The sequence below is a fragment of the Dermatophagoides pteronyssinus genome, unplaced genomic scaffold, assembly GCF_027571235.1.
Source record: "Dermatophagoides pteronyssinus isolate colony J.1.1.1.1 unplaced genomic scaffold, Derpt_VIB-CSIC_2022.12 sq0002, whole genome shotgun sequence".
In the NCBI taxonomy this organism is placed as follows: Eukaryota; Metazoa; Arthropoda; class Arachnida; order Sarcoptiformes; family Pyroglyphidae; genus Dermatophagoides; species Dermatophagoides pteronyssinus.
In genome coordinates, this window is record NW_027461526.1 from 3963851 (window position 1) to 3989119 (window position 25269).

At 28.2% G+C, this 25269-nt stretch overlaps 10 protein-coding genes and 1 long non-coding RNA gene across 11 annotated transcripts; 7 read left to right on the forward strand and 4 right to left on the reverse strand.

The window, feature by feature from the left end:
* The first annotated feature begins 3 nt into the window (after positions 1-3).
* Positions 4-2468, forward strand: LOC113790488 (uncharacterized). Its single transcript, XR_003474771.2, has 3 exons — positions 4-266; positions 486-521; positions 754-2468. It is a non-coding gene; the product is annotated as an uncharacterized LOC113790488 (long non-coding RNA).
* bisc (TM2 domain-containing protein 1 biscotti) lies at positions 780-1944 on the reverse strand. The gene is made up of 2 exons (XM_027340089.2): positions 1797-1944; positions 780-1734 (listed from the first exon to the last, which is right to left on the reverse strand). The coding sequence occupies exons 1-2, from the start codon at positions 1942-1944 to the stop codon at positions 956-958; spliced, it is 927 nt and encodes a 308-aa protein (XP_027195890.2). The 3' UTR covers positions 780-955.
* Positions 2469-2778: 310 nt separating the features above from the next.
* On the forward strand, positions 2779-3354 carry LOC113790469 (uncharacterized). Its single transcript, XM_027340144.2, has 2 exons — positions 2779-2999; positions 3080-3354. Exons 1-2 carry the CDS (start codon positions 2901-2903, stop codon positions 3203-3205), a joined length of 225 nt encoding a protein of 74 aa, XP_027195945.1. The 5' UTR covers positions 2779-2900; the 3' UTR covers positions 3206-3354.
* Positions 3355-3388: 34 nt separating this feature from the next.
* Xpac (DNA repair protein complementing XP-A cells homolog Xpac) lies at positions 3389-4765 on the forward strand. Its single transcript, XM_027340101.2, has one exon. It carries the CDS (start codon positions 3464-3466, stop codon positions 4289-4291), a length of 828 nt encoding a protein of 275 aa, XP_027195902.2. The 5' UTR covers positions 3389-3463; the 3' UTR covers positions 4292-4765.
* LOC113790438 (uncharacterized protein C6orf136 homolog) lies at positions 4362-5473 on the reverse strand. Its single transcript, XM_027340112.2, has 2 exons — positions 4981-5473; positions 4362-4912 (listed from the first exon to the last, which is right to left on the reverse strand). Exons 1-2 carry the CDS (start codon positions 5335-5337, stop codon positions 4454-4456), a joined length of 816 nt encoding a protein of 271 aa, XP_027195913.2. The 5' UTR covers positions 5338-5473; the 3' UTR covers positions 4362-4453.
* Positions 5474-5659: 186 nt separating this feature from the next.
* NP15.6 (NADH dehydrogenase [ubiquinone] 1 beta subcomplex subunit NP15.6) lies at positions 5660-6491 on the forward strand. Its single transcript, XM_027340134.2, has 3 exons — positions 5660-5947; positions 6020-6153; positions 6220-6491. The coding sequence occupies exons 1-3, from the start codon at positions 5660-5662 to the stop codon at positions 6374-6376; spliced, it is 579 nt and encodes a 192-aa protein (XP_027195935.2). The 3' UTR covers positions 6377-6491.
* Positions 6207-11528, reverse strand: LOC113789895 (tRNA (32-2'-O)-methyltransferase regulator THADA). The gene is made up of 2 exons (XM_075824595.1): positions 6650-11528; positions 6207-6586 (listed from the first exon to the last, which is right to left on the reverse strand). The coding sequence occupies exons 1-2, from the start codon at positions 11409-11411 to the stop codon at positions 6450-6452; spliced, it is 4899 nt and encodes a 1632-aa protein (XP_075680710.1). The 5' UTR covers positions 11412-11528; the 3' UTR covers positions 6207-6449.
* Positions 11529-11811: 283 nt separating this feature from the next.
* Positions 11812-15506, forward strand: LOC113790449 (calcium channel flower-like). The gene is made up of 6 exons (XM_027340123.2): positions 11812-11952; positions 12033-12507; positions 13681-13756; positions 13900-14025; positions 14890-14997; positions 15121-15506. Exons 2-6 carry the CDS (start codon positions 12369-12371, stop codon positions 15278-15280), a joined length of 609 nt encoding a protein of 202 aa, XP_027195924.2. The 5' UTR covers positions 11812-11952; positions 12033-12368; the 3' UTR covers positions 15281-15506.
* Positions 15507-16758: 1252 nt separating this feature from the next.
* On the forward strand, positions 16759-18622 carry LOC113798051 (uncharacterized). The gene is made up of 3 exons (XM_027348538.2): positions 16759-16935; positions 17012-17100; positions 17168-18622. The coding sequence occupies exons 1-3, from the start codon at positions 16924-16926 to the stop codon at positions 18438-18440; spliced, it is 1374 nt and encodes a 457-aa protein (XP_027204339.2). The 5' UTR covers positions 16759-16923; the 3' UTR covers positions 18441-18622.
* A 235-nt stretch (positions 18623-18857) lies between these two features.
* On the reverse strand, positions 18858-19962 carry LOC113798062 (zinc finger protein 706-like). Its single transcript, XM_027348549.2, has 2 exons — positions 19301-19962; positions 18858-19238 (listed from the first exon to the last, which is right to left on the reverse strand). Exons 1-2 carry the CDS (start codon positions 19433-19435, stop codon positions 19143-19145), a joined length of 231 nt encoding a protein of 76 aa, XP_027204350.1. The 5' UTR covers positions 19436-19962; the 3' UTR covers positions 18858-19142.
* A 2411-nt stretch (positions 19963-22373) lies between these two features.
* On the forward strand, positions 22374-25264 carry Pect (phosphoethanolamine cytidylyltransferase). Its single transcript, XM_027339479.2, has 5 exons — positions 22374-23383; positions 23566-23731; positions 23801-24411; positions 24491-24645; positions 24732-25264. The coding sequence occupies exons 2-5, from the start codon at positions 23655-23657 to the stop codon at positions 25140-25142; spliced, it is 1254 nt and encodes a 417-aa protein (XP_027195280.2). The 5' UTR covers positions 22374-23383; positions 23566-23654; the 3' UTR covers positions 25143-25264.
* Positions 25265-25269: the final 5 nt, after the last annotated feature.

Sequence of the window (25269 nt, forward strand, 5' to 3'; positions counted from 1 at the left end):
ATCCGTGGATGAGAAGATGAGAAAGAGAGGAGGATACCAAATGATTTTGTTTGGAACATTCAATACCACTACCATTGATGGAAGATTTTTATTATTATTTTTTTTTTTTGGATAGCAGCATCAATATTTGAATTGGCTTGGCAAATGCGAATGATTTGTTCATATAGAATGTTACAATGATTTTTAGAATGCATGGCTGCAATTGTAAATCACATTTTCCTGTTTTAAGAATTTAATGAAATTTGAGATTGATTTTTTATAATTTTGTAAGTTTTTTTTTTATTTTAAAATTATTTAAATTTATTAATTGCATAAAAAAGCAGTTTTCCTTGTACTGGACATTATGTTTGTATGCATGGAAATTTTCTATTTATGCTAAAAAAACCATATATTCAAGATAAATAAGTAACATTGAAAGACAAAATTAAATTGTCCTGGCAATAAGTCGGTTTATCTAACATTTTTTTCTTTTTCATTTTCTATAGATGATTTCGATAGTCGTTGTGTCTTAGGAATTAAAGGTAAACATTTCTTTTTTCAAGAATTAGATCAATAATCATTAAAAAAAGGCATAATTAACGTGTTCATGTTGTTTTTAATTACGATACACTTGTAACCCCGTTATTATGCAAAATAAAACCCTTTTTGTATTTTTTTCATCTCAATTTAATCAATTTTTTTCAACAATGATTTTGAGACGAATCATCAATACTAACAATTTGTTTTTGTATTCTTTTTTTAACAAAAATACAGATTGGATTTTGTCGATCGATCGAAACTTTTTCAACAAATTAAAATTTTTATTTTAAAATTTAAAAAAAAATTATTTTATACATTTGAAAATTTAAAGAAAAAAAAATGAGAACAAATAAAGTTTAAGTGAAGAAAAAAAAACAGAACAAAAATTGCAATTTTTAATTTTGAGAATGATCATCATTGAATCGATGTTGATCATTTACAAATTCGTATGATGGGCAGCGGTCAATGTTTCATTGCCAACAAAATGATTCGAAACAATTGCCAAATTATTATTGATCGTTGTTGATGGTGGATAGAAATAAAGATCAAAACCTGAATGTATAACCATACGATAATCGGTAAAATTATCATTATCATCATATATAAATGGAATGTTATCAAACAATCCAAAACGTTGATGACGAAATGAATTAATGATCGTTAATTTTGGTCCAAAAAATTTGATTATATAATTTGAACCATCAGCTGGTCGTACTATTTGCATGGCAATCAATATAATATCAATAAATTGGCCTAAAAATAGAAAACCTAATGTACTGAATTTGAGCAAACCAATGGCCGGATAACCAAGATAGAAACGATCAATACCGAACATGCCCAAAAATATTGATAATAATAATGTTATTTCATATGAATAGCCATTTGTATATTGACATGGTATGGCTAATTGTATACGTTGATTATAATCATTTTTTGTTGTTATGGACAAATTTTTTGATTGTTCATCACAGATTAGGCCATTAATTAATGTACAATTAATTGGTGCTAGATTATTTACTGAACAACCAAATGGCTGTTGTGTATCTTCATCGATTTCAATTGGATCACAACGAAATTGACCAATCTTAAGGCTATAACAATCGATTTTAAATAAAGGCTTTTGTTGATCATTATTGATCGTTGAATTTATAATGTTTGATGATGATGATGATAATAATAATGAATGATCTTCTTCAATGGCTAATATATTGATGACTATAATTGAAAATATCATTTAATTATCATTAAAACAAACACACACATATATCAATACATACATTGAATTATGAGCATAAAGATAAAGATGTAAAATAACAAAAAAATCGAAGAATGTTGAAAATGAATTTTGTTCGATAATAAATGATGATGATAAATAAGGCGTTTTTGCTTCTTATTCATTATTTCAATTTTCTTTTTCTTTTTCATCGTTAACTAAAAAAAAATTGATGTTTTTTTAGGTGAAAAAAAAATTTAATTTTGTTATCAAAAAAACAAAAAAACAAACAGATTTTATACAAACCTTTGTGATTTGTGATTATCGATAATGACAATGCATTCAATAATTGATCGATGACGATTATTGAAATATTTTTGTTTTTAACGTTGTCTTGGTAAATAGATTGGTTGTTGTCGTTACCAAAAAATAATCATCGGTATGTCAGAAGGGGGAGAATAAATAACAACAACAACAACAAATCCTAATTTTGTTTTAATCTGTCGCTTTTGTAGTTTTGATTTCAAATTATTTGACAATGATTTTCATTTAGATGAATGTCCCAATTATAATATGGATCAGATTTTAATAATGTTAAAATGAATGAATGAATGACTTGCATCTATGATTATTAATGTTTGTTTTTTTTGGACATAATTTAAATATTAAAGAGATCAATTATTATTATTAGCTCATTGTTGTTATAAGGAAATATGAGATCAAACAAACAAACAAAAATGTGGATAATGATTTTGGCATTATGATTTGACCATTTTTGGTATCTTTGGTCTTCATATTCGATGATACGATTAATTAAATCAAATTATAATGGCCATAATTTGATGAAACACACATTAGTATTGAATCATCAACAATGTTCATTTAATTTGGTATTTTGATTGAAATTAGAAATCCAAAAATCGATATGGAAAATTGATTCAAGAAATTTTTTTTTGTTTAACATTTACGATTTGCGCGATGACTGGCCGGATTGTTTTTGTCTGCATGTCACGAGTAGTTTGGGTTCTATCCACCAATGTGTATATAGTCGAATGTCGTTTTTCACATTGAGCTCATTTCTCAAAGACAGTGTTGCTGTTTTGTTTGGATTCTGATTAAATCTTACTGAATTTTTTCTTTTTCATCCGTTTATTATTAAAAATCAACAATGATTTCGACCCGTTTATTGAATCTGATTCCAAGAAGTGTGATGCGTCAATCATTGGCACGATCACATGATCATAAAGAAGTTGTCTACAAAGGAGCTGTAAGTATTTTTTTTTCTTTTGTTTTATGAAATTTCGAATTCATTAAGAAATTAATTTTTCCCTTGAATGTTTTACATAGAGTTTTCCTTTTGATACACACAATGGTCGTTCTTTGGCCATCAAAATGATCTTATTCTTTTCGATTCCATACTCATTACCGTATTTGGTATGGCGACGTCGTTTGGCTCGTAACAAAGGAATCTAAACAGAGAACTTATGGTCCATCATTCAATTTTGGTTAGATTTTGTTGTTGAAAATTATTTTTCCAAAAAAATGATGATAAGATTGGGCAAAAAAATTGTAGCAAAAATTAATTATTAAAAGTGAAATAAAATTTTTTAATCAAAAAAAAAGTTGATCTGTATAAACTAATCATTTATGTCGATAGGTGTCGCTTTGTGTAATTATCTATTGGCCATACGGATTTTGTTTTGTTTTTTTTTTTTAAATTTTCAACCAAAAATGTCAACCGATAAAAATGTCGAGCTAACAACCGAACAAATTGCTCAAATCGAACGTAACCGACAAAAAGCATTACTTCGACAACAAAAAAAACAACGTGATCTAACAACCGATGAAGTATATCGTTTGGAAAAATACAATGAACTTAATGTTCATATTAGCCAAGATCATGGTGGTGGATTTTTTGTTGATCGTCAAGAATTAGATCAGAAAATTTTGGCTACTTCAGCAACAACATCAAAATTTACACAATTACCAATCAAACCGGATACTAAAGAAAATGTTTGCGATGAATGTGAAGATAATTTTAGTAACTCATTTTTATTAACAAATTTTGGTGAAAAAATCTGTGATATTTGTAAAGATTTGAAACAAAAACATCAATTAATTACTAGAACTGAAGCTAAACAAGAATATCTATTGACCGATGTAGATCTGGATAAACGTGAACCACCGCTTAAATGTTTATTGAAAAAGAATCCTCGTGAATATGCACGTGGTCATATGCGTCTTTATCTTCGTTTTCAAGTGGAAGAACGTGCACTTGAAGTTTGGGGTACTGAAGAACAATTGGAAGAAGAACGAGAAAATCGTCAAGCTAAACGTGAAGGTAGAAAACGTAAACAATTTGATAAACAAATAAAAGAATTACGAATGCAAGCACGAAGTTCATTATATCAAAAACGATTACATAGCCAATCACATGAACATGATTTTGGTCCCGAACAATCTATTGAAAATCCTAATGATTCGGATGATTCCGATAGTGATTATTATCAACAAACATGTAAAACTTGTGGATTTAAAAAAGTTTTCGAAAAATTGTAAATGAATTTTTGTTTTTTTTTAAATTAATTTATATATATACTCATCATTTGTTTTATACAATCATAAAATCTAACCATATAATTCAAATTTAATTCATTTTAAATAAGAAAAAAAATTTGAATAAAAAGAAATTTATCAACAAAAAAAAGAAATAATAACTAATCAAGCAACTCCTAATTTGGCTGCCAATCTATCAGTTTTTTTCGTTTCAACATCATCCGTATCGGGCATAATTTTATCGCAAACATGACGATGAATAAGACCATCATGACCACCAACATGAAGTATTGAAAATCCATCAATCCATTCATCTTTAACTTTATCCAATGATTCTTTTGTATTCCATAGTTTAAATTTCCAGAATGCAAAAACAATTTGATTACCCGGATAGGAAACAATACGCCAACGTATTTTAATAGTAGAATCTTCAACATGTTGAGTTAATTTCAATATATTAAACGTAACTTTACCATATTTAAAGTGTGCACCCATTTTAATCTTTGCTATTTGCCATGCATAAGCATTCATACCTACAGTTCGAACATTACGAATATTATCTTCAAAAATAATATTACGATTATAGACTCTGAAATCATGTGGTTTTTGGAAAAAAACGGGCAACTATTCAAAAAAAAGAAAAAGAAATTCACGATCAGAACAATTTATCAGGTAACAAAAAGAAAACTCACATTATCAGTTAGTCGTCGACTTATCAATGATAATTGTTCTTCTGATGCTTTTGTTGGATCAACATTCGAATCGTTTGTAGTTGATGAATCAGATGATTTTGTCGATAAAATTGATTGCTTTTCATTTATTAATACATTGTACGAATATGATGATTGTTCATTATTATTTCTTCGGCCAATTATTTGATTATGATGATGATGATAATAACGCCATGAATTCGATAAAGGTATATTATTATCACAAACAACAATATTCAAATTTTGATTTATTGATGTTCTTTTGACCATTGACAATAAAGTACGCATCGATAATGTTTGTTGATAAGATATAAGTAACGATTTTAGACCGATAGACATTTTTTTATTTTGTTTGTTTGTTAGAAATTAAATTGATTTCAATGATAATTCAATGCGGACATAATTAACACGTGCTTCGAAATGAGAAGATTTAACACTTTTTATTACAACATCGATTAACGAATAAAAAATGATGTTGAGAATCTGTTTGGTCTGTTTTCTGAACGTTGTCTATGACCGGACAAGGACATGAAGTGTTTTTTATTATTTGTTTTTTTTTCATCGAAAAAAATAAAACATCGAAATTTTGGTTTTCTTTTCTTTTTCGGAGTTTCAAATTCATTTGGTTTCGGTAATACATCATATAGATCATTATTGTTGAATGATGTTGTTTCGTTCGATTACAAAATTTGTTCTTCTAAATCATCGTCAAGCTAATTTGACTTTGATAAGATGTTTACATCGAAATCATATGATTACAAAAATAGCCGAAAGTTCGTTTAATTTAAAATGGTCATCACCGTCATCATTAATGATTACACGTGGAATTAAAACAACAAATAAAAAAGATGATAGTCATGTGGAAGTTTTTGAACCGGAATATTTGAAAGAAACAAAACCAAAAGGTCCTCAAACGGCAAAAGAATTTGCCGATGTTAGTTCACAAAAAGTATGGTTTCTTTTCCTTTTTTCTTTGATTAATTTCAACATTATTGATATTTAAATTATATTTTAAAATTAGAATTGGATTTCATTTGGATTCGATAAAGTTGATCAAAAAGAAGATTATCATTTGGCCAATGTCTATTTTTTCACCTATTTTACTCTTGGTTGTTTAGTGTTTAGTTGGATAATTTACTATTATCCTTACATTGAGTATGATTTATTTTTTTCAAATGATAAAAATTCTTGTCATCTAATTTTATTCAATTTTATTTATAGTGGTTGGGATTGGGCACAGAGAGAAGCATTTCTGGAAATTGATCGTAGAGAAAAATTAGGACTGCCATATATCGATCCAAATCTTGTTGATCCGGCAAAAATAACACTACCATCCGAAGAAGAACTAAAAAAATTAGATTTCGATATTCATCTTTAAAAAAAATTTTTATTTTCAAAAACAACAACAACAAAACAAAAAATTGATCATAGCAAAATTGTTTGAAAAAAAATTAAAATTCAAAATGAATTAAATCCATTTTGATTGTATTAAATTCCTTACATAGTTCTTGTAAATAGAATGGATTATTATCAATAATTAATGATGTTTGTTTTTGATGATCCAGATTATCTGGTTCAATCAATAATGCTAAACGTAAAAATAATAGATGATTGATAACAAATAGAAAATATTTCGGTAATCGCCAAATACCTTTAAACATTATATCATTTCTATATGATTTATAATGATCATTAATTTTTAATTGTTTATAAAATCTTTGGGTAAGTTTTTCAAATTCATTTCGATCATATTCTTCATTAATAATTTCTTGAATTAAATTTGAATGATTAATGAATGAATTCAATAATCGAATATTGATCAGATAAGGTTCGGCAAAAACATTTTTCTCTTCTTTTTCAAATAAAATATCATTCATTTGTTCAACATTTTCGATAAACAATAATGATTGTTCAAAACGTTTTAGTATCAATTTGAATAATGCACGATAACCATTAGGATTTTTTTCGATTAGCCAATAATCGATAAACATATCGATAGTTATATTTGTTGATATTATTTGATGATTTTTGAATAAAATTTCACCAATTTTTAATGATTCAAATCGTACCGTACGATCTTCATCTTCGAACAAAGCCAATAAAATCTGTGCAATAAGAATCAATGTTTGTACATCATGTTTATTATTATTATGATTTTTTCGTAACCATTCATTCATTTGTTTTGCAGCTAATAATCGAATATTATCAGCATTTTTAAATGATGTTCGTTCAAAAATCCATTGTAAATCATTTTCTCTATCTAATCGTATATTATCATTTGTTGTTTCGATTGATTCATTTTCATCAGTAAAATTATTTAAATTTTCAATCTTTTTATGAAAAATTGATTGAAATAATGGTCGTAAAATGTAAAAAGCTTTAATCGTATGAGAATATTGTTCAAAACGTTTGCAAAGTGTTTGACGATAACATTCAATTTTATTGTTGTTGTTGTTTGATTCGAAATTAGATTTTTGCTCAATCATATATTTGGCACAATATAAAAGACCATGATAATGATTTGATGTTATTGTCGAATTGTTCAATGAATTAGTTAGAAATTCATTCATTTCGGATAATGTCGATAGATTTGTTAAAGATTTAGCTGCTAACATTCTGATCTTCCAACAACGATTACATTCAATGTATTGAATAAATGAATTTTTTAAACAATTTTTCACTTCAATCAATTGTTTTGATTCATCAAATTGAGCAAAAGATGTAAACGAAGCTGTTAATGCTAATACAGGCACTATTTCTGGACGATGATCTTCATATGATGATGATGATGATGATTGTTGTAAATGTTGACAAATTAATTTCAATAAATTAGGATAACGACTATAAAATTCATTCATTGTAATTGTCGATTCTTCAATCTCGCCATCATTATTATCACCATTATCATTATCATCATCATCATTATTATGATCTGCAATCGGTTTAGATTTGGTTCTTTTTTTCTGACCTAATAGTCTTGTTATACAGGCACCAAACAATTGTAATGATGCATTACGTATCTGCCAATACGGACTGATAAAACCATTCAAACAGATTGGAAATAAAATTTCCGCTGTTTTATAATTCATTTGTGACAATACTGATGTGCCTAAAATCGAACGAAGAACGTGCATAGCATTTGCTTGTTGTAGATCGGTTTTTTCATCGGCATCATTATTATCAATCGGTGATTGTGAAATGTTGATTAAAATATCAATAAATTGATCGTATAAAGTTTTCTGACAACTATTACCATCGGATAATTTAGTCTTATCTTTTTGAAATGATTCTGCTTCACCGATCAATACCGATTGAATAATCAATGCTAATCCAGCCGATCGTCGTGTTACACTAGTTTTCAATTGTGTTTTATGTCGTGTAATTACGGCCAATATTTCTTCGACAAAATTTTTCATTGCCAAACGATATTCATGTAGTATGGATGAATCTGAATCAAGTATCTGATGAAGATAAAAATGAATGCGTAAAAATGACCGAGTAAATTTTGTCAATGAAATACTGCATGCTTCGATGACACCACGATGACGGCAACGTTGCATTAGATTGGCCATTCGATTAACACTTTGGCATAATTTTTCCGCTGATAAAAGAAGAAAATCACGAATATCATCATAATCAGTTCGATTGATTAAACAACAAAGTAAATCGGCAGATAATGTGGATAAATTGGCAATCAAAAAACAACTTTCTTTCATATTTAGCCAACACATTGAAAGAATTAATTGAAATTCATTGGTCGAAGTAAAATCTTTATAATTATCGAAATCTTTGTCTTTCTGAATAATTTCTTTAATGGATTCGCTCATCTCTAAAAATGATGGTGAAGAAAAATTTTCATCATCACCATCCTCATCATATTCTATATCAAGATCGTTTTTAGGCGTCAATAGTTCAAGGAAATATTCCAAAACATCGAAACACAGGTTAATAATAGGTTCAACTATTTTGCTTCGAATAACTGTCGAACCTTTTTCTTCTGTCGATTTTGTTTCAAACAAATGATGAGCAAGATTATCAAAATCTAAACATTGATTCAAGGTTAATAACCAGCCATGCAATGGATTAGATTGTGATGATTGTAACATGTGTTTACGAAATGAATCCGAATAAAATAATTCGATTGAATTGTTAACCAATTTAAAAATATGATGAATATTTTCAATTGGATCAATATTTATTAAATATTTACATAATAATCCACCAATATGACATTCTTGATGACGAAACGATCGACTGTAATGAATGTACAAACATTCTATCCAATTATTGGAAAAAAGTTTATACGCATCATCTTGACCTAATGATAATAACGAAGTTTTGGAATATTGATTCAGAATTTCATTTGTTAATCTTCGAATTTTATCATCTTTATCGATAATTCCATACAGTAACATAAAACGAATTGGAATTGGTTCGATTTGTTGATTATGATCATTATTATTTGTTAAAAGTCTTCGTATTGTTAGATGATAATCACCATTTTTGATCAACGTTATTATAGCTGCAATAAGATTTAATGCCGTAAATTTTCGTTGAAATGATGAACCAGGTAAAAGAGAAATGGCTAATAATTTCAATGTGTTTGAAATGAATGAAATTAAATTTTTATGTTCTTCATTGATTGGTTGTAATTGATTAACACCATATCGATCACAAAGACATGTAATAATCTTGTAAAAGAATCGTTCCAATACTCGAATCATTCGTTGTCGAAATGAACAATTATCGACATTTAAATTGTTACGCAAAAATCGTAATATAATATCACAAACAAGTGGCCGATTTTTTCGAATCAATTTTTCATCACACAATAATGCTAATCCTTCGACACGAATCATATCATCATAATTGGTAAGAATTGTTATTAACCATTTTATCGATGGTAATTGATATGTTGATGATAAAGTGGATATTTGACTATATTTTTCCAGATATATTCGTATTAAACAAACTTGACCATATGGACAATCAGAAAGTTTTGTCATCATAAGATTCATTGATTCGGGAATATGTTGTAATGTTGATGGAAGAATCGATGCCATTAAAATGTTATGAACAATCATAAATTGTATCTGATCAGTTTTAAATATCTGTGTGATTGGTATTAGCCAAAGTTGTGACCATTTTTCCTGTATATATACGATTTTTTCCTGATCATCTTCGGTTTGAGCTGATGAAACAATCCAAAAAATTGATGATTTATAATAATCCGCAATACTTGTCGTTATTGCTGTTATGGATAAATGTTTAATTACTTTGCAGGAAAACATTGAATCCATTTTAAAAGGTAATCCAGGTAACAATTTAAATTGAATATTTTTCGTTTGTAATGATAAATTTTCGGTTAAAACTGCTAATTTTTTGTATTTAGCTTTACTTGTAAAAGGTAATTGAGAAGCTGATTCTAGTTGTTCGGTTAATATTTGTTGGATAAAGTTTTCTTCTTCCAATCGGGTTTGAATAATAAATTTGATTAAAAATTGATAATTCTCTTTCATCAATGTGATTGCACCGTTTATTGGACTTTCCCATTCACTATCGACAATGGATAATGTTTTTTCCAAAATATTTGTAACAAAATATTTCGAAATATTGTTGTTGTTTGAAATTTCCATTTCAATCATACATTGATGATCGACTAAAAGTTTTAGATATTGATTCAATAAACGATAAATTTGAAATGTATTTTTTGATTCTATCCGGCATAATCGTATTAAATGATTGAAAATTTGGTCAAAAATTTCGATTGCATCGGAAATTAATATATTGAAAAATGAAACACAATTCAAAATTCCATAATAGAATGTTGCCTGACAAAATGGATTTGTTTTTGTTGCAATACGATCAATTTGTTTTTGAATATCTTCAACAATAATTATTGGATTATTTTTGATAATATTTTGAATTTTATCATTAAATTCATTTTCATCTTCAATTGATTCGGCAAATAAGCGAGCGTAAAGAACAAATGAAATTCTAAATATTTGATCATGATTAATATTTGATAATTTTATCATTAAAAAATTTATCAATATAAATGGTGTACAAAATGCCGAAAGGATTGCCGTTTCGGGAAAAATATCATCATCACAATAGATTTTTCGTAAATGATTCCAACATTTTACTACAGAATTTATTTCAATATTATTTTCCGTTGGTTTTGAAATAAATTTTAATGATTTTAAAGCTGATAATAATTGTCGAATACAATGATTAAGATTGATATTTTTAACTGATGATTTGGATTCATTTTCAAAAAATATCTGAAAACTTGATAATATTTTTCCGAAATTTTCATTATCAATCAATGTTAGATGTTTAGTTTTTTTAATCAATTTTTTCATTATAGTTTTTTGTCCATTATTTTTACGTGATCCGGGCAGGTTAAACATTTTCAAAAAAAATCTTATTTTTTAAAAGGAAAATATCGTTGATTTCAACATGTGTGTGCATATCACGCATGGAGAATTTTCATTCAGATACTAGCGACGACTAGCGTAATTTTGGATCATTTTTTTTTTTTGGTACTTTGCGAGCTTTTTGTTTGTTGTTGACGTTGTCATCGAGGTAAATCATCTCAACACCGCCGATGTTGTCTGTTTTTTTCAACAACAACACCAAAAACGAATTAATTTTTAAAATCCCAATCAATCAATTCGAAATTGTGGGTGTTTTTATTTGTTGAATTTCTTTCCCAACTTTCACTCTTGGATAGGTCAAAGTTTAAAATCATTTATCGATTTCATTTCGTTTTTTTTTTTCTTGCGTTTGATGGTTACCATGTTACCATGATGATTATTAAATAAACATCGTCATACAAAACAATTTGCAAATGATTCGATGATAATGATTTTAACATTTGTGATTGATAAGCCAATGATATATTAATATTTTTGCCTTTTTTTTAATAATAATCATATTTTTTTTCTTTTGGTTAGTGAAATTTTTTGATGATTCATTTGTTTTGAATATTAATTAATGTTTTGAATATATTTTTTGCTTCATAATTCTAGGCTTTATAAATTCTGTTGGTAAAAATAAAATAAACTCATTGGAATATTGTTGATTTGTTTGTTTTTGTGTGTGTTGCTGTTTGGCCATTCAGATCAACAGATGGAAAAAAGATAGATAAACGAATCGCCATTCAAAAGTAATTGATTTCGTTTTGGTTTGATTATTTTTGAACATTTTTTATTAACAAGTTGATAAATCAACAAGTCAATCAACTTTTTTTTGTTTTCAAATTCAACCGGCATCGTTGTTACATTATTGACAACAAAAACAACAACGAAAATTTTTCAATTTTTTTGTTTGTTTCATTTATTGTGTTTTAAAACAAACTGAAAAAAATGAATGCATTCCAGACTATTGTCGGAACATTGAAACCTGAACAACAACAACAACAAGAACAAAATCAACAAAATAATGATAATCAACCATGGCTTATATTTAGTGTTGCACGTGCTATTGGATCAATTGCCGGTGTTGGTAATGTTTTTTTTTATATGTTTGATGAATTTTGTAATTTTTCTTCACTATTTTTAATATTTCTTCGTCATGATTTTTTTTGAATTACAAATTATTACAAGGTTCAAATTCGAATACGTCAAAGAAAGAAAAATATGTTAATTGGTCTTTGTCATCAAACGATGACATTTCTTTATCGGTTCATTGTCGATACGCACACACACATAGAGATGGATTAATAGATAGAAAACATTAATATTTAAATTTATCTCATTGCCAAATTAATTTGAATTTTACTTTTTCACTTTTTTTTTGCAAGTAAATAAAAAAAAACAAACAAAATTTCACATGTTCTCCATGTTATCAATAAAAATGCAGATCACGTCCATCATGATCAATCATTATCATGGATTTTTTTTACACAACAAGTTTCTTATATATCCGTAAATGATGACATGAAAAGTTGAATTGAAACTTTTTGAACTGAAAACAGATCAATATCTTTAGCCCTTTCCCCTTCATCATGATGATTACCATTGAATTGTTTTTACCACTCTGCAGCCACTTAGGATACATTTTTTGTTTGTTGCATGTTTCTTTGGAAATCAAATAACCACTTGACATTGAAAAAAAATGTCATCCATTCATTTTATCATTGAAATATTAGGAGGAAAATTCTCATTTCCGATGATGATGATGATATGTTTTTATTTGTTTTTGTTTTATATTCCATCATTTAAATATATGTAAAATTATTCGAGAAAAAATAAAAAAAGATTGATCGTTTCTTTATCCATTTTTTTTATGATCGTTACCCTTGATTCTTGAAATATTTCCAGTGTGAGATGTATTATTCAAATTTATCCTTGATTGAATTGAATTGAATTCATTCGCAAATTTGAATCAATTTTTTTTTCTTCAAAAAAACATGTTTGCTAATGATGATAATTCTCATGTTTGAAACGATAAACAAAACAAGATCATTCATTTTAAATGATGATTTGTTGAATGAAAACAAAATTTAAAATGTCCTTTATTTTCCCGTGTGATACATGTTAGGAAAAACATTTTGTTAATTTAACAAAATGTCAAAACAAAACGATAATGATTCATTTCACCCCCTACCTGATAATTTATCCAATTAATTGAATTTCTAATCACTTTTTTTTATCTAATTAATTGATTGATTTATAGTAAGCATAATTTGTGGATCATTTTTATTATTGGATATATTTAATGTAAAATGTATATTTAGTGGTGCATTATTGATGTAAGTTTTTTTTTGTTTTGCTTTGTTTAAGAAATAATAATCTTGTAATCTTGTTTTTTCTTCACAATTCCATTTCTTTTCTATTCACATCAATTCAATTCAATTTCAAAAAAAATTCGTAAATCAATAAAATTTAAAATTAGCATCGAAGGCTTTCTCATGATATTGACCGAAGCACCATGTTGTTGTATATTTTTTGAATTTGCCTATATGCCATCGACATTGATGAATAAACGTCCACCATGGATCAAGGCTACCATTTATTTATTGTAAGTAATAACATTTTTGTTTTTGTTTTTCTTGACGAAACTTTCATTCGTTCGTTATTGTCATGTTAAATCACATCATATGTATTCACACCTTTATATATAAAGGATAAAAATTATAGGCCATAATTTGAATTTAAAAAACAATGATTTTGATAAAATGAATGACATCCAGTTTTGAACTGGATGATCATTACATTTTTTTAAAATTGAAAATTTCAACATTGAAATTTGAATTTATTAGTCACATGATCATCAGCAATCACAATAATCCTTTTTTGCAAAATGTACAGATGGGTGGCCAGAAACAAACGAAAAAAAAGTCATAAAATTTTTTTTATGTTTGCAAATTCTTTAATGATTTGTGAATTTATTTTTGTGGAAAATAACAAAGAATAATGGCAGAGAACAACGCAAAAAAATTCACAAAATTGTGTTACATCTTCGTGAATGTTCCATGTCGCATCATTTTTTTTTCTCGGATTTTTCAATCACCTTTGATGACCGACATGATAAAATTATGTATCATTATTACTAGGAATTCGCAAACTTTTTTTTTGCTTGTATTTCCGATTTTCATTATCAAAATTTTCAATATTAATTACGTTTTTTGTTGTTCCTGTTTCACTTTATTCCAAGAAACTTTATTATTCATTTGATTTTCGATGTTTTTTGCGTGCCATTCAACCATCAAAATCATTGATTTTTTTTCTTTACAATTATAACATCCTATGGTGATGATGAGGAAAACCACAAACATGCAATTCGAATGATTTTATTTCGAAAAGATTGAAATTTATGAAAAATGATTTTTTAAAAAATTTTAAATTATCATTTTTCCTTTTTTTTAAAAAAAATTTAAATTAGCTTCGCAGCTGTACCATTTTTCTGGTGTACAGGTGTTAGTACGTTTCTTGCATCCGGTCTTATAATGGCAACCAGTGGATTATATCTTCTAATGTCTTTAGGTAAAAAGTAAGTTACTATAAGTATGTTTTTTTTTCAATCATTCATCATCAAACATATGATGATGATGATTTCATATTGCTTCCGGCTGTTTTTAAAATGAATTTTTGTTTTCTTCTTTTAAATTTCCAGAGCTAATCGTGAAGAAATGATTGCCAAATCAGCGCAACTACAACAACAACAGGCTGGATCATCAAATGGTAGATCAATATCAACGGCACCAACATCAGTTTTGGTACAAAATGAAGAAGTACCAATACCAACTGGAAATAATAATCGTGTTCTTTACTAAAAAAAAGAAATTTTGGCTAAAAAACAAAATATCGAATATAAGAATCAAGAATCATCATCATTATTTTTTCACCGAATCATATCATCGCCAATAAAACAACATTTTGATTAAATTTTTTTAAATAAAATTAAAAATTCATTAATAAACATTCATTATCATTCATTCAAGGCCAGATTGTTTCTGTAAAAAAAATAAATAAATAAATTATGATGTTAAAATGATGAAATCCTTTTTTTTATTATTATAATCTCATTTCATTATGGGGATTTACACATGTCACAAACAAATAAAAGTGTTTTGAATAATTAACGTTAACAACAACAACAGTAACAAATTATTAGATTGCAAATAAAACTTTAAATCATTTTTCCCCAATCAACAACAACAACAAAAGGATGTTTATGTCTGTTTTGTTTTTTTTCCTTTGAAAAAAAAATCATAAAAAAGATTTTAAAATTTTTAATTCAATTTTTCATTGTAAATAAAAAAAAATCTATCGAGAAAAGCTATGTGATTTTTTTTAATGAATATCATATCGGGTCATAACACAGATTTGTTTCTTTTAATGATGATCATTATCACGTCAATAGTCAATATTGTTATTATTGTTGTTGTTGTTATAAAATATCGATATTTAAAAAAGTTTATTATGTTGTTTTAACTACTATTTTGTCTTGTAACAGAAAATTAGACAAATCCCAATCGGTCAAAATCAATTGATGTATGATGAAACATTGAAATGACAATGTAAATTTACGACTGCAACATCAATAATGTTCCAGGCATTTCATTTTGCTGTTTTTAAAGGTCAGATTTTATCAAACTGAATCTGGCTTGAATGGATTCGCAACAAAACAAAACGAAAAACCGTCATTTCTTTGTGCAACAGGTACTTTTCATGGTAATTATCGTGGTTTTATGATGATTTTGTTGCCACTTGTTGTTGTTGTTGTTGCCGATCATGAAACAACGATTATACTGGTTTTTTTTGTCGAGAAAAATTACCATGATCATCGATAATTATTTCAAATCTAAGTTTCGATTTGAGAATGTAAATGTAATGAATTTTTTCTTTCTGTTTAATGAATTGATTTGAATTTTAAATAAATTTTTAATAAATTGAAAATTAAAAGATTTTTATCAAAAAAAAACAAACAAAATTGTTTTACTGAGAAATAAAATTAAGGGGATGTAACCATTATAAGGAATCATCATCTTCTTACCGATGGTCATTATTATCATTGGATTGAGAATTGTCTCATCATCATCTTTGATTCTCCGCCCAATATTCAAATTCAATGTTGAATCTGATTTTTTTTTCGAGAAAAAAACAACATATTGCTTATGTGCTGAATAGCGTGCAAATAAAAATTTGATGAAAACAAACAAAAATTCAATAGTAATTCATTAGCAATGAATATAAATGTAAATGAAGAAGAAGAAGAAGAGCCATGTCCTATATAAATATGATGAAAAAGATGATAAAAATCCGATCATTTCGTTGAATGTCCAATTTGAAATTTCATTCCGTTTTTATTTTTCAGATTTTAGTTTTTTTTCACTGTTGTGTGTTTGTGATATTGAATCGATTATTCTAAACTTTTATCCAAGAAAACAAAAACAACAAAAAGATTCTCATCAAAATGAAATTCAAGGTGAAAATTTTTTACTATAAGTGAATGTAATTTTTATTTTCATTGTTTTATTTTGTTCTCGATAATATCATCATAGATTATATTGGCCTTGGCCTTAGTATCTTTTACCCGTGCACAAGAAGAAGAAGCACATCCGGCACCAGAACCCTATTCATTTTCATTTGAGTAGGTTTTTTTTTTTTGTTTTTATCCTTGAAATATGTTATAAATTGAATAATGTTTCTTTTTTTAGTTCGGCAAATGATGACGGAAGTGCTACTTCTCGATCCGAAACTGGTGATGCTAATGGTCAAATTACTGGTTTTTATATAATCAAAGGTCTTGATGGACAAGATCGACGTGTTGATTATATTGCCGATGAAAATGGATTCCGTGCTCAAGTAACCACCAGTGAAGTTGGTACTGTTTCACATGAACCAGATTCAGCTGCCTATTTATCGAATGCTCCAAGTATTGAAAGTTTACAAGCTTTGTGGGAACAATCCGGTGGAAATCGTGAACAATACTTTAATTTGGCTAGCCTACCAAATAGTATTGGTACTGGTACAGGAAATGCTGGAGCTGCCGGAATTGCTGGTCGTGGTAGAGCTGCTGCTGCATTAATTAGTGGTGGTGGAGCCGCTGGCCGTGGTGCTAGTGGTGCTTCCGCAAGCTCATTCCGATCGGGTTCGGCTACATTGACAACTGGTCTTATTGGTGGCGGAGCCGCTGGCGGTGGTGCTGGTGCATTGATAGGAGGTGGCGGTTCCGGTGGTGCTTCCTCAAGTTCATTCCGATCTGGTTCGACTACATTGACAACTGGCATCGTTGGTGGCGGAGCCGCTGGACGTGGTTCTGGTGCATTGATCAGTGGTGGTGGTCTTATTGGCGGAGGTAGAGCTGGGGGTGCTTCCGCAAGCTCATTCCGATCTGGTTCTGCTACCTTGACGACTGGTATCGTTGGTGGCGGAGCCGCTGGCGGTGGTGCTGGTGCATTGATCAGTGGTGGTGGTCTTATTGGCGGAGGTAGAGCTGGGGGTGCTTCCGCAAGCTCATTCCGATCTGGTTCTGCTACATTGACAACTGGTCTTGTTGGCGGCGGAACTGGTGGAGCTCCAATAGTCAACCAGGAAGGTTTCGTTTTGGTTCCAGCATCAGTAGCCCGAAGTGCCGGTTTAAGCGGTCAAGCAATTAACAGTGGCTATAGTACCTCCTATTCAACTGGTGTTGTACCGATCACAACCGGTAATGCACCAACCATTCCAATAATACCAATTGGTGGTGCTACAACTACATTACAAGCACAACCATCAACAATCATCACTTCTGGATCTTATCAAGCACAACCATCAACAATTTTCGCTACTGGATCTTATCAAGCACAACCATCAACACTTATCACTACTGGATCCTATCAAGCACAACCATCAACACTTAGTACCTATTACATAAGACCAACAATTACAACAAATCAACAACAATATAGTTCTGGCCTTCGAATCGTTCCAATTCAAAAAAGAAAATAATTAATTAAATAATATCTATGATAATTACATTAACCCTCATCCCTCAGACAACATACGCTACATGAACATACAATCATTTTTTTCAAAAAGCTATATTATTAATGATGATTGATTGATTTCACTTTTTATTTCAATTTCGTTATGATGGTTATTTTTGATTTCGAAGTTTATATATAATTTTTTTTTTTTTAAAATGCTGAAGAACAAATTCCAAAGATCGTTTTTTTTTCTTGGCAATCATCGATGAACATTAAACATTATTTGATTTATAACGGTATTACAAGAATGATATCGGGCAAACAAAATTGTGTGACAGTAAGAAAATCTACATCGACTTTATACAGATGAATTCAAAGTTTTTTTTCATCAAAAATCATTCGATTTCATTATAATATCAAAATTACCAAAAAAAAAGGATTTTTGCATTCGAAAACTTTTGTTTTTTTATTGGAAATTTTTTTTTTGAAAAAAATTACAAACTGTATTGATTAATTAGGGAAAGAAAAAGAAAAAAAAGATTAGTGTTGATGATCAATGAATAGATTGGATGGACGATAGATAATTGTACGTTTTTTTTTTCGTTTCCATGTGTGTGTGTGGTATGTAATTTATCTGATACAATATTTTTTTTGTTTGAAATAAATTTCATTCGATTAAAAGAAAACAAATAGAATTTTCGATGCCAAAAAGAAATCTTATTACTTAGGCTTGAACATCTTTCAGATTATCCGGAAGTGTTGCTTTTGGATGTTTATTTTCAAAATGTTGTTTATATGTCTTTAAATCGGGCATTTGAGACTATTTGATAATGAAATTGTAAAAATAAAATTAATCCATTTGAACAAACCATAAAAACTTACCATACAAACAGAACATTTATGAATCAAAGCAGCTTGTGCAGCTGATTTTTGATCATGTCCTTGTTGGCGTTTCATTTCGGCAGCTTTTTTCGCTGCACGTTGTTGTGATTGAAGTTTTTGTTGTCCACGTGCCATAATTTTTATTATTCGTTTCAAAATTATTCTGTACGTGTGAAAAATTCCTAACGCTAAAGATTTTGATGGATTTTTTTTGTTAACAAAACAAAGAAAAACGAATTGTTTGTTTTGTTTCGTTCTTTTTTTTTTTGATGACGACTGAATCGAATTTTGTGTTTGAATAAAAAGAGAAAAAAATTGACTTCAAAACGTAAATTTGAATGAGAAAATGTTTTGAAAGATTAGAAATGAAATGAGACAAACATATGATTATGGTGATGATGATGATGATGATCTCAAACACAAAACCATCGATTAAGAAGAAAAGAGGACCATAAAATCGTTATGAACAACAACAACCAGCAACAAAAAAAAAAAAACAAGATTCGTCGAATATAACTCACTGTGTGTGATTAGTGAGAAAAAAGAAACATGCATACATGTGAGCGCGAGAGAAACAAGCTTTAGTCGTCTGTTTCGACCGTAAATGGTCCCGTCGTCGTTTTTCGAATGGATCCAAATCGAACAAAATAGTGTTATATAATGATGATGATGATGGTATATTTCGAAAAATGGACGATTTTTTTTTTTGGTTACTTCAACATTATAAAAAAGTTATTGTAATTTGTTGATGATGAACGTTGGTGTATTGAAAATTGATTCTATTTTTAGTTCAAATTTCGATTTCAATTATATATGATGTTATGGGATTGATTGATGATTGAAATTGTCAATCAAACAAAAAAAGAAATCCGGGTTTATTTTTTCTTTTTTTTTTTTTTTTTTTTTTTTTTGCTACAACAATTGAATAATTCATTATTTACTTCAAAGGATCCAGCTAATTTAAAAATGACTATTACACAATTGTAAAGATAATTTCTTAATAATTAATAACCATAATACTTTTCTACATTTCATTCGTTATAAATTTACAAATTTTCTAAAATAAACATATCATTCAGTTAATGTTTCAATTAATGAGCAAAGATCATTTCGAATTTGTTTTGGCGTTCTGTTTTCTGTTTGATTTGTATTTGTCACAATATTCGATGGATTTAATTGGATTCTTGTAGTAGTTTCTTCATCTTTTAAAAAATTGTGCAGCAAACACATAGTTTTTACAACTTGCGTTGTTGTTTTTACGTCAAGTTCTCCAAATGTGTTTTCCACATTCACTCGCGAATGAGAGAGAATTTTATTAAAACGAACACGAGCTGGCGTGTTGGATTTACGATATGGTGTCATTATCTTAGATTCAAGTTGAAAACCACCATCAGCCAAAAATACATAAGGAATAGTTGTTGTTGAATTTGTATTATTCGATTCAGGAATTGTAATGAGATCTTCTGAAAGATTTAATTGATTTGTTTTTAACAAATGATAAAATTTACTTGATTTTAATACTGCACTATCGGACTGGACACCATTTGCACCCACGTTCACATATAGAAATTTTTTGTCAGAATAAATAAATAAAAATAAAAACAAAAATAAAATAAAACAATGACAAAAAAGCTCAGTGGATGATAGTGGCAGTGACTCGGTTGAATCTAATGTAGATCTGAGCGACTGCATCCATAAAAAGAATAATATTCTCATTGTTGTTAAGTAATTCTGAGCGGGCCATGCCGGAAAAACGAATTCTAATATCTAATATTCGTTTTTTGGTACGTTTTTTTTCATTTTTTTCTTCATCCGATGATGATGATGATGATAACCAGAAATGATAAACAATTTCAATTTGGTTTATTAAACATTATATAATCAAAATTTACGATTTTTCTTTTTGGAAAAATAATAGCTGAGAAGAATGATCCAGATATTCATTCTGGTCAATTTTGATAAAAATATCAAACGCATTATTATTCAAAAATGTAAGATCAATAAAACTAGATCCTATATTTTTTCGATTGAATGATGGTTTTTCGGTGGTTATAATTTTTAAGTCATTTTCAATCATCATGTTATATTAACAATTGACCACGACGATCATTTCTTTTATCATTCCACAAGTTTTATGGTGAGCATTAAAGTCACCACTTAGTATTATTGCATGATTAGGATATTTTTTAAATATTTTTTTAGTTAAAAATTTTATTATTTTTTCAATTTTGCAATTTGATCCGATATATATTGAAACTATTATTAAATTAAAACTTGAAAGTTTGGCAAAAATTGCACAAACATCATTAACAAGATTATGAAAAGAAAAAAAAATTATGAAGAAGAAACACATTTGATACAATAATAATTTTTACAAAATGAGTTGAAAAAATGAAAGTTAGAATTAGATGAAAAAAAAACATCATTAGATATTGTTTGGATTTGATCAAATTCAATTTTATCATTTAAAATAACTATCATTGATTTTGAAAGTAATAATGATGGAACTATAATTTTTTTATTGTGGAATATTTGATAAAAAACAATTTGAAATTTTTTGCACATTTCGAAAATCATAAACAACGTTGTCAACGGAAGATCAAAAATCGAATGTTTTTGCGTTGAAAGTGTGAAGGAAAACGGAAAACAAAACGAAAAAAAATTCTGGTGGACTGCGCAAGCTCATTTCGAATTTTCTAAATTAATTTTCTAACACACACTGAGAAAAAAGTCCATTTTGGATGCCGTAATAACGCCAACATTGAGGTATGCACGCCATCAAAAAAAGCATGTAAATGTGTTAGCGATTGGCGTGCAAACCTCAAAAAATTGGCGTGTGCAAACCACACTTTTCTCTCAGTGACAATTGTGTTTCACTGAGAAAAAAGTCCGATTTGGATGCCGTAATAACGCCAACATTGAGGTATGCACGCCATCAAAAAAAGCATGTAAATGTGTTAGCGATTGGCGTGCAAACCTCAAAAAAATTGGCGTGTGCAAACCACACTTTTCTCTCAGTGTTGGTTGTTGTGTATAACGGAAAAAACAGCTGTTTTGTTCATTTTGTTTTCATTCATGGATAAAATAAACTTGTCATTTGTTGTTTTTAACGGTTTTTCTTCTCTAAATGTGACAGTTATATAGTTTTTTTTCTTTGATTGAGATGGAAAAAAACCTTGGAATCAACCGTTTGCAATCAATTTCATTCCTAAACGTGTGTTTGTATGGTTATGTACTAAATTATCATTGAAATTGAATATGAATTGATGAATTGTATCCATCGAAAGCCATCAACAAAAGCGAAATAAATTGGAAGTTCAAATAAAAATAAAGATAAAGATCATACGATTATAATCATCATTATGATTATTATCAACTATCTTTTTAATTTTATAATGTTTGATGTGGCCATGTAATACTGATTCAGCAATATTTTACATTGTCATCTATCGGTGAACAGAAAAGAACAAAGAATTTTTTTTTGTCAATTATCATCATTTATTATTTGAATTTCCGATTGTTTTGGTTATCAAAATTTAAATTCATAACCTTGTTGTTATCATCAAATCAAATCAATCAATCAATTTCCTTAAACAACATTTTTTTTCAAAAATAAACATTGAAGGGAAAAAAACAAGGGGAAAAAACTATAACTGAAATAAAGAAAAAGTAAATAAATAATGATTGACATCGTTGTCGTCGTCGTCATTAATCAATGATAATAGCAAAGATAAATGTCGTTTTTTTTATTGATTACTAAACATTGATTTAAACGTTACATACATCGATTGTAACCATCATCATTCGATTCGATTCGATTGGATTTTGAATTTTTGTTTTCTCCATTTTTCTTATTTCAAAAACAAAAACTTAATTTAATTTTCAATACTTGTTCATTTCATTCATTCATTCATTCATTCATTGTTTTCATTCATTGTTTTCATCGATTCCAATCTAAAAATATCGAATAATTTTTCTTAAAACAAATAAAAATTCCATATGATTGTTGACAAAGTCGTCAAACGATTAACATCGTAAATACGCAACAAATTAAACAAACTACCAAATAAAAAAAAACAAGTTGTAAGTTTCTTTGACAAATATATTGCTGCTGTTGTTGTGATGATAATAAATGTCAACACACAACAGTGATTTGAAATGATTAATAATAATAATATTTTTTTCTCCATTATGATTTGTCATACAAACAAACAAACCAAAAAAACATTTCTTATTTCATATATAAATATAATGAATGTGATAAGATTTTTTCTTTAAATATTCCACTAAATTATCAATATTAACAACAAAAAAAAAACATTTGGTTTATTGCTCTGAGAATTCCAATCCGAAAATGAATACCGATCAATGTAATGGTTCATCATCAACGCAGGAAACGAAAAAAATCGTACGTGTTTGGTGTGATGGATGGTAAGATTTTTTTTTTCTGTTTGTGATTCAAGAATTATCTCACTTCATTTTCTTTTGTTTTCAATAAAGCTATGATATGGTACATTTTGGACATGCTAATCAATTACGTCAAGCTAAAGCAATGGGTGATTGTCTAGTCGTTGGTGTTCATTCGGATGCCGAAATTATTCGTCATAAAGGTCCACCAGTTTTCAATGAACAAGAACGTTATAAAATGATTCGGGCTATTAAATGGGTAGATGAAGTTGTTGAAGATACACCATACATTACAACATTAGAAACATTAGATAAATATAATTGTGATTTTTGTGTTCATGGTAATGATATAACTGTTGATGAAAATGGTCTTGATACATATCGTTATGTAAAAGCTGCTGGTCGTTATCGTGAATGTCAACGTACTGAAGGTGTATCCACTACCGATATTGTTGGACGAATGTTATTAATGACCAAAACACATCATCAAATTGATTCGATGGATGAAAATGATCTCGTCAAACAAACCAAACAAACATCCGAACATGCTGAACATATTCGTCGTGATTCAACAACACATAGTCCATATACGGGAATTTCACATTTTTTACCAACAACTAAAAAAATTATTCAATTTGCCGATGGAAAAGATCCAAATCCAAATGATAAGATAATCTATGTTGATGGATCTTTTGATTTGTTTCGTAAGTTATCTATTTTTGTTTAGTTTATTATGTTACTTATTAAATTTCTGTTTTTTGTTTTTATTATTAATAAAAATAGATATTGGTCATTTGGATTTTCTTGAAAAAGCACGAGCAAATGGTGATTTTCTTATTGTTGGATTACATTCTGATTCGGTTGTAAATCGAACACAAGGTCGTAATTATCCAATAATGAATCTTCATGAACGTGTTCTATCAGTTTTAGCTTGTAAGGTATGTTGATCTTTGATTGTTGATTCGATGAAAAAAAAATCTTATGTTTCCCGTTATTTTCTATTATTTTAATGACAAAAAAATAGTACGTAAACGAAGTGGTTATCGGTGCACCATATACAATCACCAAAGAATTATTAGATCATTTTAAAGTTGATCTGGTCATACATGGTAAAACAACAATAATGAAAGATTGTGATGGTAATGATCCATATCAAATACCAAAACAATTAAATAAATTTAAACGTATCGATAGTGGAAATAAAATGTCAACATCAACAATTGTTGATCGTATTATTAAGAATGCAATGCAATATACAATACGTAATTTGAAAAAAGAGAAAAAAGAATTGGAATTGTTTCATATGCTTACGAAACATTCATCATCATCATCATCGTCATCATCGTCATCATCATCATCATCATCATCGAATGAAAATTCCGATGATAATAATAATAATAATAATCTGGATGATGAAAAAGATGATAAAAATTAAATTACATTGAATTATTCATTTTCGTTATGGGTGGTAGTTTTTTTCTTCCTGTTATTTATTTATATATAAAAATCTTATTTTACCTAAATAAAATTGAAAAATAAATTCCGTTTTTATCTTTATTTTT